The sequence below is a fragment of the Microtus ochrogaster genome, chromosome X (assembly GCF_000317375.1).
Source record: "Microtus ochrogaster isolate Prairie Vole_2 chromosome X, MicOch1.0, whole genome shotgun sequence".
NCBI classification, from domain to species: domain Eukaryota; kingdom Metazoa; phylum Chordata; class Mammalia; order Rodentia; family Cricetidae; genus Microtus; species Microtus ochrogaster.
The window spans coordinates 5,949,575-5,963,243 of record NC_022026.1 but is presented as its reverse complement, the minus strand read 5'-3'; the positions used below and the strand labels follow the sequence as shown (position 1 = coordinate 5,963,243).

At 32.2% G+C, this 13,669-nt stretch overlaps 1 protein-coding gene across 7 annotated transcripts in view; it reads left to right on the top strand.

The window, feature by feature from the left end:
* The window catches only part of Stag2 (stromal antigen 2), a 129,235-nt gene that overhangs the window by 78,687 nt on the left and 36,879 nt on the right, over nucleotides 1-13,669 (top strand). For all 7 annotated transcript variants that reach the window (XM_026784746.1, XM_026784744.1, XM_013350460.2 and 4 more), the window contains 8 exons: nucleotides 2,054-2,127; nucleotides 3,434-3,557; nucleotides 4,522-4,620; nucleotides 4,704-4,783; nucleotides 8,310-8,417; nucleotides 9,093-9,204; nucleotides 10,732-10,849; nucleotides 11,472-11,575. In XM_026784746.1, coding sequence (XP_026640547.1) covers nucleotides 2,054-2,127; nucleotides 3,434-3,557; nucleotides 4,522-4,620; nucleotides 4,704-4,783; nucleotides 8,310-8,417; nucleotides 9,093-9,204; nucleotides 10,732-10,849; nucleotides 11,472-11,575 — 819 coding nt within the window. The remainder of the gene's footprint in view (nucleotides 1-2,053; nucleotides 2,128-3,433; nucleotides 3,558-4,521; nucleotides 4,621-4,703; nucleotides 4,784-8,309; nucleotides 8,418-9,092; nucleotides 9,205-10,731; nucleotides 10,850-11,471; nucleotides 11,576-13,669) is intronic.

Here is a 13,669-nt window from a genome sequence, read left to right as displayed (position 1 = left end):
TCAGTTTATTGATAGGATTAAATGAGATTTCATAGTTAATGTCAATTCCATTTGTAAAATGACTTAAAGCTTCTTATTGGAATTTGCTAACCAAATTTAGTTTCAAATGAAATTCAGTGCTAGTTTTATCCTAAACATTGATAAATGAAATCTCTTTATGCTTCATTTGTAACTTAAGTTTTTTTCTTCAATATTGATAAAATGTTTTCCTACTTCACAATGGGACTTATAATTTTGCATGATCAAGAAAAAAATGTAATGTAGTTGATTCATGATAATCTACAGACCCTTTGGATTTTTTTTGAAGAAGTAGAAACTAAAATTTTAAATTCTTTATTTCATACTTATTCAAATAATTTGATTTGATAAAGCTAAGAAAAGTGAAGACAAGCCAGTCAGTAGTAGTGTATGCCTCTAATCCCAGCCCTTGGGAGGCAGAGGCAGGTGGGTCTCTGTGAGTTTGAGGCCACCCTGGGCTACAGAGTGAGTTCTGGAGAAAGCCTTTTTTCCAGGGGAGTGGGGGGAAGAATAAGAAATAAAAGATAAGACAACTACTTACTTAAATTTTTATATTGGTGTGTACATATAGTTGAGTCATGAAACTAGAAAGAGTAATGAGGTTAATAGAGTACACATAAATGAAAGGGAAACTCTGGGGGTGAAAATGTGCACGTGCAGGGGCAAATTGTGGGGTAATCATGGGTAAAAATGCTTTAATGAAACCTATTTCTGAGGTTAATTATTTCAAAATATTTTTGGAAGGCAAAGTTATTTTTATGTCCCTCATTTTTTCATGTAATTTGAAATGAAGAATTGATGCATCTGTACCTTAATTTTTCTTGATAGGTTCATTCCAAATAAGAAGTATATTTTATCTAGAAATTATGCCTGTAGTCTTGGATAAATTATTAATATAGAATGAGTGGAAAAAGTACTTGAAATTAAAATTTTAGTACAAATATGCCAAAAGGTACACAGATAGCTCATTGATGAATGCCTTTCTTACATGTGGGAAGCCTTGGACTCAGTCACAAATTACCCCCTTTTCTAGATTAGCATTGTTATGTTTTGTTTCATCCTTTCCCTGTCTTTGCTTTCTTTTTCACTTCCTTCACTTCCCTCTTTTTCCTCTCCCCATCCCTCCCACTTCCCTTTTACTTACATGGCTGTCCTTCTTCCCTTTTTTTGTTTACTTTGTAACGTAAGAGCTGGTCTGGTAGGTAAATATTGTGTTGCTAATGTATATCCTTAGTCTATGGCCAACATTTTAAACAAATTGAAAAATTGACTGTATTAATGAATATAAATACATTCCCATTTTAACATCATTTGGAAATACAAGATATTACTTATGCAGTGAGAAATGCATTTTATAAAAATCACATGAAATATTATAAAACTTAATTTTATAATATGACTATAAAACAATATTCCTTAGATTGTAAATTTATGTTTTTATATTTTAAATTTTATTTTATGTTTATAAAATAATATTCCTTAGAATATAAAACAATATTCTGTTAATTCTAAAACTATAAAATAATACTGTATGTGAGTAAATATGTACCTTTGGAATAAACTAATCAAGAATTGAAATGTTACTTACTATTTCAAGTCAGTATTTCTTTCCTGAAAACAATTTATTAACAATACAGTTTTTATATTTACTTATTTTACCTTTTTTTGTGTTTTTAGCAAGCATAGTTTACATGACACTTCTTTTTCATCAGACTAAGAATGAAAATTTCTTACCTGTTTTTTGTTGTGAATACTCATTATATGGTAGAAATCTATAAACTGTTATTGCACAATGGAGATTCATATGCAGTAGAAAAAATAATCTCCAAGCCAGATTTTAGATGTTAAGTCATACATTTCAGGAATCAAGGGATTTTATTTGCTTAGTGTTTGATTTTTTTTTTCTCTGTAGTTGCTTAAAAAATGTATTCACCAATTACTGGTGGAATCTGTATACATTGTTACTTACAACAGCCTTTAAGTGTTTTGGTTGTCTTCCTTTGTAATTCAAAAGAAATGGTGTGTTCTTCTTTAGCTTCAGGAAAATCAAGATGAAATAGAAAATATGATGAATGCAATATTTAAAGGAGTGTTTGTACATAGATACCGGTAAGTGAAGACTGTTTGTGGTTTAGACATTACAAATTAAGGGAAAGAGTAGTATAGTAAGATAAATGTTGGAAACTAAGTTCTGCCACTGAGAAAGTCTAGAAAATTTATTTTACTGCTCTGACATTGATATTTTTTATCTGAGTAAATGGCAATACTCTGCCTGACTTGTTGTAGTCCACTATTATTTGTTAAGGGTACAAAATTGCTTCAGGGTATATTGTGTTGCTTGATTGCATGTGCTAATTCCTTATTCTTTTATTTAATTTCACTGGGAAAATTTGGATAGATTAATGTAAGATGCTTCATTTTGTTATTTTGTTTTAGCAGTTGAGAAAGGTAATTTTAGCACAGTTTATAACATATTTACAAATATTGGTTCCATTTTTATTCAGCCTCATTTCCTCAACTGGTACTTTCTGAATCCATTTAATGCTTTCTAAAAATAATATTCCCATATTAACACTTGTGTTTTTGTATCTTTGGCTGCTGTTCTCTTACTTTATGTTCCCTTATCTTAATCATATTTATTATTGATTATTACAATTTCCTAAAACTTTCTTCTTTGAGTTAATCCTTTGCTTTCAATGACTTGCCATTAATAAAAAGTAAACTCAAAATGGCTTCGTAAAAGACAAGTAGGGCGACATATACTTGTATTCCAAGAGTAGAAAGGAATAGGATCACTTGAGCCCCAGAGTTGGAGACCAGTCTGAGCATCAGAAGTGAGACTTTATCTTTAAAAACAGGAATCATGAGCTAAAATCAGTTACTCTTGGCCTGAATCTTATAGTTATCAAGTAATTATACTTGGAAGATTATGATTTTGCTTTATTACTTTCCCTGTTTTCTTTTGAAAGAAGACCTAAGATCATCAGAAAACACAGATATTTACATTATGATTCATAACAGTAGCAAAATTACAGTTAGCAAGGAGACAGTTTTTTTAATAGTTTCTCACCCCAAGATGAGAAACTATTAAAGGGTTGCAGCATAAGGAAGGTTGAGAATCACAAGTCTAGAGTAAAGGTAAAGGTTTTGTTTATGAGACAGGTTCTTTAACCAACTGTGCAATTAAGCAATTTTGTTTAATTTAAAATTTTTACATTTATTGTCCTTTGCCAGTTAGACTGTATACATGTTAATATTTGGAGCTATGATTTCTTTCAAATCTTTTTAATCATCAAGAAAGGTTAACTTGGTGTCATATTAATTGGAGATTAGAAATACATGACATCTTTTGAATTCACTATATCTCTGGTAGTGTAGTAGCACTGATTATATTACTTGCCCTTCCCCCATTTAGGGATGCAATAGCTGAAATCAGAGCTATATGCATTGAGGAGATTGGCATTTGGATGAAGATGTATAGTGATGCCTTTCTTAATGACAGCTATTTAAAATATGTTGGTTGGACTATGCATGATAAGGTAAGATATGCCCCCATTGACTCTTCTGTCTATGCACTGGTCTAATTGTCTTCAATTCTCATTTATAAATTCAATATCTGAGCCACACACACCTTAAAGTCCCAGCACTCTGGAGGCAGAGGCAGGAGGCTTTCTCTGAGTTTGAGGCCAGCATTATCTACAAAGTGAGCTTCAATACTGCCAGGACTATATAGAGACCCATCCAGTGTAAAAAAAAATTAGATATCTATGTATGCATTCTTTCGGCCACAGCCCTTGAACACCCCCCCCCCTTTGTTCTTTTCTATCTGCTCTGATAAAATTTGGTCTCTAACCCAAAGTCCCCTGGATTATTGAGCCTGGACACTGTTTTCATCCTCAGTATCAACTTTATGTTTGTGCTGAAACAGTTAGGAGCATGTAAGTGCTAATGGGTGCTACATTCTATAGAGCACTAGGAAAATCTCTTTGTTATGTGAGTTTTACATATTTACATTTTTTTTTTAGTTTTATTTTACAGTACTGAGGGTGAAACCCCAGAGCTCTGTGCTAACTAAGCAAGTATTCTGCCACAGGCTTACAGTTCAGTTTCTCTTTAATTGTTATTGTTTTTATAAACATGTATCTTACTTAAATTGGGCCTTACAATTTGACTTCTGATTTTTAGTATATTTTTCCCTTAAACTATTAATTCTTAAGCCACCTCATTAGCCTTGGAGAAGTTTCTTGTATGTAATTCTTCTAAATATTACTTGCTGTGAAATAGGCTGCTTATTTTGCTATGATAAATTTGGAAAAAAAATTATCAACTGACCTATATAGAAATATCAGTTTTGTCACTGCTTACTCTTTTGTACTGATTTATATTTTTCATTAGCAAATATTTCTCAATAAATGCTACTTGAATTTTAAAATAGAAAATATGTCCTGCAGTTTTGAACTTGGAAGTATATAGTTTGAATATATTGTCTCCCCTTTCTTCTAGCAAGGTGAAGTAAGACTCAAATGTCTTACTGCTCTACAAGGACTTTATTATAACAAAGAACTCAATTCCAAACTGGAACTATTTACCAGTCGTTTCAAGGTTAGTAGTCTTTAAAGTATTTAAAAATATTTGTAGTTTGAAATACTTTTCCTATAAAAATACTTTACTTTTTTTGTTCTTAGGATAGAATTGTGTCTATGACTCTTGACAAAGAATATGATGTTGCTGTACAAGCAATAAAGTTACTCACTCTTGTTTTACAGTAAGTATATATTTATTGTATATTACTAATGTATAGATATTTAGATAATACATTAGTATATACTTGCTTCACATATATTTAGGCCTAAATTTTAATAGCTTAAATCATAATATTATTAGCTAACCAACCAACCAGAGGGAGAGGCCTTATGTTGCCTGAGTGGTCTTAGACTCCTGGGCTCAAATGTGTCTTCTGTTTTACACTCCCAACTAACTAGCCGAGACTACAGATGTGAACTACTCTAATCTCGCCCCAGCTGGAAATTTAGTTTCTTCATGTAAAGTTAAGAAAACAGGAAGAAAGAACTCTTCTATTTTTAAAAAACAATTGCAGTAAAATATATAGAACATAGAAGTTGTCGTTTTGACTATTTTAAGCATAAAGATCAGTCACAGTAGGTATTATATTGTTAGGCAGCTGTTACTTGTGTCTGTTTGTAGAATTTTTTATCATTTTATATTGGAACTAAATATATAATTGCTCATTCTTCTCCTGCCATATACTTACAACTACTCTTCTGTTTTCCACTCAAATGAATTTTCCTCTCATTGACATTCATGGAATATTTGTCCTTTTATCATGTCACACAAAAACATGTATCAGGAATTGCTTCTCTGTTGTTGTTGAATAGTATTTTATTTATGCATATAGCATGTTGCATTTTTCCATTCATGTGTTGGTGGAACCATGAGCTGTTTCCAATTTATGGACTTTTCAGGTAAGTATCTATGAACATAGTCGTTTAACTGTCTAGGAACTTGCTTTTAGTCCTTTCGCATGTACCTAGAAAAGAAATTGCTAAATGGTATAGTAATTCTCTGGGACTTTGTGGGGATGCGGTTGCTGGGAAGTAAATAGGCTACATTTTCAGTTCATTGTTTAATTTTCTGCTGAAGCATCATAGTGTTTATGCAGTGGTTATGTTACACTCTCATCAGTTTCAATTCCGCCACATCTTCTTCACCAGTGATTGTCCTTTGCTTTCTGGAATATTTATCATGTCCTGTATTTTAGCAAGTACTTGTATAGTATGTTGGTATGCTTAAAATCAGTGTGCTCACTTGATAATATATAGCAGAAACATTTTATAAATAAATACCTGGAAATGAATAAGAAACTCATTATACACACAGATAGCATATATCTAAAATAAATTGTGTGCACCACTAGTTGCAGATATCTCCTAGGCTGAAGTAGGAAGTATTTCTTTAACCTTATTTGAAAGCCAGCTTGGGCAACATCAGGAGATTGACCTATCTCAGAAAAAAAAAAAATTGGTCGATTTCAATAAGGGACATAAAAATTTGAGCTGGAAAGCCTTTTAAACAAAACAATACTTAAAGATCTATAGTCTCCTTAAATATTTCTAGTTTAAATTATCTTAATAAGAATGGCAAACATTTCTTAATAAGAAAATCGGTGTAATCGATTTTTGAAAATGTATTAAGAGTAGATATTGGTGCTGTGTTGAGTCCAATAGAGGAGCTTGAGCATTTACTCAGTATATGCAAGATTGCGAGCTCTATTCTTAGGTCTGTGTGTCGGGGCTGTAAGCAGAATTCTATCTAATAAATAGGGAGTAGCTGAACAGAATTGTCTTATAATGCTATAGTAACTTAAAAATTCGGATGTCGCTTGAATAAACAAAATAAAAATATAGACTATGTATGTTTCAGGATTCTATTGTAGGATGAGGGGGTTCCTTGATTAAAAAATAGTCAGTAAATGGGTTTTGTTTTGTGTTTTTTTTTATATCAAGTGTGCTATATCAAGGGATGGGGGAACCCAGTAAGCTTGGTGTGGATGTGCAAACCTATATTTCCAGCTCTTGGGATGTTGAATAAGACAGGATGGAGCAACTGTCTGCTATCTCTGAGCAGAAAGAGGCTGAGATTGTTGCTCCATAGTATATGCTTGCCTAGTATGTTATGTACTTATTTCAGTTCCCCAAACAGATTCGTCATTCAGCTTATTAAAAAAAACTAAGAATATTTTTGTAAGGAACCAAGAATGCAAATGTTAGATTAGAACATTAGATATTTACATCCTGGTAATTAATTTCCATGTATGAACCAAAGGTATAGAAATTTAATAGGAAATTTGTCAAGAAAAAAATTATCCATATGAAAATATATTTAGCCTTTTGCAGAGATATCACATTTATAGATCCAGATGTCCTGGAACTTGGTCTATAGACCAGGTTGGCTTCGAACTCATAGAGACATACCTACCTCTACCTTCAAAGTGTGGGTGTGCCCCACTTCCCCACTCTCCACTTTTGATTTTTCAAGAAAGGGTTTTTCTGTTTATCCCTGACTGTCCTAGAACTAGCTTTGTAGGCCAGAGTTGTTTTAAACTCACTGAGACCCACCTGCCTCTGCCTCCCCAGTGCTGCTGTGATTAAAGGTGTGTAGCACAATGCCCAACCTCCCCACTTTTTAAAAATATCACTGGGGAAGATTTTAAAAATTGTGATGCCTATCATATGTAGAAATAAGTTCATATACAGTGTTGGAAGAGAACAAATGGTCTTCAGTAATTATTGTTTCAAGAGCAAACTAGGACAGGTATAAATTCCTCAAAGAATATCTTTGCAAAATCTATCAACATTTGAAATGCCTACATTCTGTAATATATATTCTTTGTGGTAAAGTTTAAGTATTAATAGAAAAATATTGAATTAACATATCAAAAGTAGCCATCATTAGTATTTAATTTAGATTATCTCATTGACTATAGTAGTATCAAAATGGTGATGCTTATTACCCCAATTTATTTGAAATGTATACCACACTAATTATAAAGAAGGTAGTTTTAGATATAGTTACAAAAATCTTACCAAGATACAATATTCATTTAAATTCTATTTAAAGAAAAAAAAGTCAATCAAAATCTTAGTAAATCATGGGTTAGGAATTTGCACCATGGGTAAAAGCATAAGTCTGACAACCCAAGTTCATTGTCCAGGATCTACATACAAACTGCATGTGTGCAGTATATATCTACTTCTATGGTCAGATGGGAAGCAGAAACAGGAAAATCAGCCAGAAGCTTACAGGCCAACTAGCCTTGAATATGTAGTGAAACAGAAGGAACAAGAGAGACCTTGTTTAAATACAGAAAACTGACTTTCATAAGTTGTTCTCTGATGACCACACATTTACTGTGATACACAGGTTTATGTATAGAGGAGAGAGTGTGTGTACACTATTTTCTTAACCATTTAAAGTTTTCATTTCCTGTATTGACTCTTATTTTGCTTTGTGTGCTTGCCATTTTCTTTCCTCCCTCCCTCCTTCCCTACCTCTTTTCACGTAACACAGGCAGACCTTGAACTTCCTGTGTAGCTGAGGAGTCATCTTCCTGCCTGTCCTTCTCAAGTGCTGGGATAACAAACAAAGGCCAATATACCTAGCCTATATTTAGTCTTAATTGTTTATCATGACAGTTTTGTGAAATTAAGTTAATAAAATTTTGATAGAGTCATGATATTACTAAAATCTCTATTATTGTTTTTTATTATTAGGAGTAGTGAAGAAGTCCTTACTGCAGAAGATTGTGAAAACGTCTATCATCTGGTTTATTCAGCTCATCGGCCAGTAGCAGTAGCAGCTGGAGAATTTCTCTACAAAAAGTAAATGTTCCTATTACTGTCTTACTTTTATGGTATTATTTAAGATTTCAGATGAATCTCTGGATATATGATCACAGAAACCATTAAGCAAATATTTTATAGTGACTTTTAAAGAGAACATGTTTAATCAAACTAGGCTAATATTTTTGTTAAGATTTTATTAAGTTTATTTGGGGGATAGTAACTCATAGGATATTTACTTGGTATGAAATAAGCACACTAGTTTTATCTTAATTGTTATCTAACATTAGGTTCTCCCTTGTTGTTTCTAAAGAAAAAGAGCCACACTATCTGTTATGGTCATTGTGTTAAGATAAGGTTCCCGAAAGAAAAGGAAATGATATGTTCCATTTTAGTGAAAAATATGTATCATTATGGTGTATAAATATTTTAGGTCAGTAATTTTATTACTTTCATGAAAGGAAGAAATTGTATAAAATAATGTATGGCTTCCAAAATGAATTTGTAATTTATTATGACTAATTTGAGAAGTCAAAGGACTTAGGACTATCAAAACTGAAATGAAAAGTTTTTTTTTAATCATTTGCTTGATACTTTAATACTTCCTTACCCAGGTTTACATTATTTTCTTGTTAGGTGCTTAAGTATGGAATATGAAGTTAATTTCTGTGATTACTAAATAGTTTTCTAATAAGTATTTCTCTTTGCCTATAGGCTCTTCAGCCGTAGAGATCCAGAAGAAGATGGAATAATGAAAAGAAGGGGAAGACAAGGTCCAAATGCCAACCTTGTTAAGACTTTGGTTTTTTTCTTCTTAGAAAGTGAGGTTAGTTGCTATTGTTTATTTTATACTTAATTTCAAACTTTTGAAAGGTATTAAAATGATGTATATCTAAAGTCTTTCAGATACCCAAATACTGAATGCAGCAGAGATCTGTTTCAATTTTTTAAAGTGCTTTCTAATTTAATAAGATAGATATTCAACAATTAAGACATATTTTGGAAATTATTACAACTGTATTCCTCTCATTACTGATAGTGTAATCTTGGTTATGTTACTCAGTCTTTTTTTTAAAATATATTTTTATTTTATGTGCGTTAGTGTTTTGCCTTGCGTGTCAGGTCCCCTGGAATTGGGATTATAGACAGTTGTGAACTGCCATGGGGGTACTGGTAATTGAATCCATTACCTCTGGAACAGCAGTCAGTGCTCTTAACCCCTGAGCCATCTCTAGAGAGCCCCAGTTTTTTTAAATTAATGCTGAGATAATCCCTGTAAAAGAAAGACTTAGAACATTCTACGTTTTCAAATGTTCTTGTTTGTTATTGTTGTTTGAGACAGGATCTCACTAGCTCAGACAAACCATGATCTTATTCAAATCCATATTCCTTTGCGTCAACTAGGATTTTTTTTTTCGAGACAGCATTTCTTTGTGTATCCCTGGCTGTCCTGGGATTCATGCTGTTTCCCAACTCACAGAAATTGCCTACTTCTGCCTCCGAATGATGTTATTATAAAGGCATGCACCACCACCACCCAGCAGTCCCTTAGCCTGCTGAGTATAAGCCTCAACGCCCAGCTTCATGTCTTGTATTAATATTAATGTATAAACAGGTTTACATTAGTCTTCACTAAGTTAGCATTTGTTTGTTTAATGTTTTATAAGGGTTCAAAGTTCAGATTTATTTAGGGTTCATGTTTGTTTGATTTAGTCTTTTTATAAATGTGTAGAATTATGTTTATTATAGTTTCAATCAGGTCTGATTATCCCATGATGCTTTCTGTATATTACTAAATCCAGTTTCCTAATTATTGAGGATATTTCCTTAGAAAGATATTTGTCTTTAGAGTTTGAAAAATAAATAATGTCTTTCATTGATTAACTTCAACCCTTAAAATAAGCTGGAAAACTATAATCTTTTACTTTCAGAATGAAGAGAATGATAACTGTATAAATTGAATCAAGAAGCAAAATGTATTTTATTGTTTTAATTAACCATTATTACACCCACTCGGTTAAAATAAAAATCATAGTATAAGAATTAAGAAAAGTTAACTGATGTAATATTAGATCCAAATAAGTAATAAATATGTATTTTATTACCAAATAAGCAATAAGTATGTTTAATCTTTTTGTAAAATAATGTTTATATTAATAAGTTAAGAGGTACTAATGATTAACAGGGGTTATGGAATACAGCAAACTACAGTAGTTGTATATTCTTAAATTCATTTGATCTCAAGAACTAGATTGCTTTTTAAGAATTTTGACATGGTATTTATTAACAAAGCATCTTTTGTCCTAAGTCTGGTATGCTATTTGTCTAAGGGCATGTTGTTTTTAAATTTTAGTTACATGAGCATGCAGCATACCTTGTGGATAGCATGTGGGACTGTGCTACTGAGCTACTGAAAGACTGGGAATGTATGAATAGTTTGTTACTAGAAGATCCACTTAGTGGAGAGGAAGGTAAGGATAATTATGTTATTGTTTGTCAATACTGTTTTGGAAATTCTGTTAGTTTTTGTTAGTGTTATAACTTTGTGTAATTGTTTTTATCAGTACTGGGAATCAATTTCAAGGCCTTGTACATGGTTGAATAAGCACTAACTCTAAACACATTCCCTGCCTCATATTCATATATATGAATATTGTGTGATGTACAAAAATGTGATTGCTATCAAAATTTAGTACATTTAGCCAGGTATGGTGACGCATGCTTGGAGGAATGAGGCAGGAGGATCATGAATTCTATTCCTGCCTGGACTACATACGAAATTCTATGCTAATGTGGGCTATATTTTGAAACAATTTCTCAATATATACTTAGAAAATATATATTAAAATTTGTGTGTGATGGTTGGATTCATACTTTCTTTTACCTATGTACATAAACAGTGAATTTATTTAGAATTCTGAAGTTTAGGAAGGTAAGATTTTAACTTTTTCTGATCCTTTTCTGTGATAATAATGGGATTTTCTTTAGTACATTAGGTCAGTTCCTGTTCATAGGCAGAAGAAACTTATATAAGAGTTACAAGAGGCATATATGGAAAAGAAATAGGTTAACTCTTTCTTATTTTTTTTATAGCTCTAACAGACAGACAAGAGAGTGCTTTGATTGAAATAATGCTTTGTACTATTAGACAAGCAGCTGAATGTCATCCTCCTGTGGGAAGAGGGACAGGAAAAAGGGTATGCCAATATGTTTTTGTTATTCTAAACTTCTTTTCTCTATATTTGGTAGCTTTTTTTAATGGCCATTTTTACCACAGAACAAAAATGTTTGAAGCTCGGTTTTACTTTTCTAATTACTTTTGCATGTATACATGTGTGCACATATATGTGTATACATATGTTATAAGTAAATTCTAAAGTAGTAGTGATTGGAGAAATTTGATCTTTTTTAAATGTTGATAGGTGAGATGACAGTGAATGACATTGTCTTCAAGACCAAATGAAGTGTGTATATGTCGAGTACTGTGTTTGTGTATTTTAGTATATTTATAGATTCATATTTTATTCTAATATGAAATTAGTAATAAAGCAGAGGTTATTAATCATGATGGTGAACTAATTCCTATTTCCAGTGATCAGATTTTAATCCTTTATTTAGAAGTTCACAAATGTCTGAAAATCTATTAAATTTCAAATGTTTTATTGCAAACCACCAAAATGCATTTTTATATTATGACATGCAAATATATGTATATCTACATGTTTTAATATTCCATGAAATAATACTGAACCAGGGTATAATGCAGTCTATTTTGTTCTATTGCTGTTTTCTTTAATTATTTAATCATCTTTTTTGCAGTGCGGTGGATATAACCCAGGGCATTTTGCATGGGTCTGGGTTACTTCACTTAATATGATGTTTTCTAGGTCCATCCATTTGCCTGCAAGTTTCAAGATGTCATTTTTTTTCCTTCTGTGTAGTGTACTTCATTGTGTAAATGTTCCACATTTTTTTATCCATTCTTCAGTCGAGGGGCATTTAGGTTGTTTCCAGGTTCTATGTGTTTTAATCTTAGTTTTATTTTTTATTTCTGTTTTTTTAATTATGAATAGCAAATTAGAATTCTGAACTGGTTACCTGTGTCTCATGACTCACAACCTGGAGTAAGTGAAAATAGTGTTTGATATCACTATTGCCTAAGTTCCAAAAGTCATGTTTCATGTTCCTAACTATCTATCTATAAGTAGATTTGAATAATTGTATTGAATAATTAAATTAAGTTTTAAATGATAAATTAATTATAAAAGTTTTTATAAATGTGTTTTTATACAACTATAGCAAATGCTTTGGTATATCCCTTGATCTACTTCAACTTTCATTATTCCCATTACTTCCCTCAGATGTTGTTGCTAATTGTTTTTTTATAGTGATAGCTGTTTTGACTAGGGTGAAATAGATTCTCTATCTTGTTTTAATTTGTCTTTCTTTGATAGCCAAGGGTACTAAACATTTTTTTCATGTTTATTGGCTATTTGTACTTCATAATTTGAGAACTGTCTGTTTTTAAAGTTAGCCTCTTTATTGCTCATACTTTTAACATATTCTCTTGAATGAGTTATGTTTTTAGATATTAGTCTTCTGGTAAATTTGTAGCTAGTAAATCTTTTCTCCCATTCTTAGGTTGTCACTTCTCTCGGTTGTTCCCTTTGCATTGAAGTTTTTAATTTTATACAATTTGCTAATTCTTGAATTTATATGTTTAGCCATTGGAGTCCTGTTCAGAAAGTCCTCGCCATACCTTGAGCTCTTTTCTCTTCTTTTCCTTTAATAGCAGCAGTGTAGAAGGGAACTGCAGGCTGCTGCGTTCCTGCCACCCAGCTCCCGACTGCCTGGCTAGCTTATGCCCTGAAATAATTACACAGAAACTGTATTCTTTTAAACACTGCTTGGACCATTAGTTCTAGCTTCTTAATGGCTAATTCTCACATCTTGCCTAACCTATATTTAGTAATCTGTGTAGCACCAGTCTTACCGGGAAAGATTCAGCATGCCTGTCCTGGCGGCTTGCTTCATCGCTTCTCTCCTGGAGAGGAGAGGCATGGCGTCTGAGCTCACTTCCTCTTCCTCCCAGCATTCTGTTCTGTTTACTCCACCCACCTATGTTCTAACCTATCAGGCCAAGCAGTTTCTTTATTAATTAACCAATGACCTTCCTCCATCACAGCAAGCTTTGAGATCTGAAATTAATGGTTTTGATCCATTTTGAATTAGTTTTTGTACTAAGAGATACAGATTTAGCTTCATTCATTTACATGTGGATATCTGCTTCT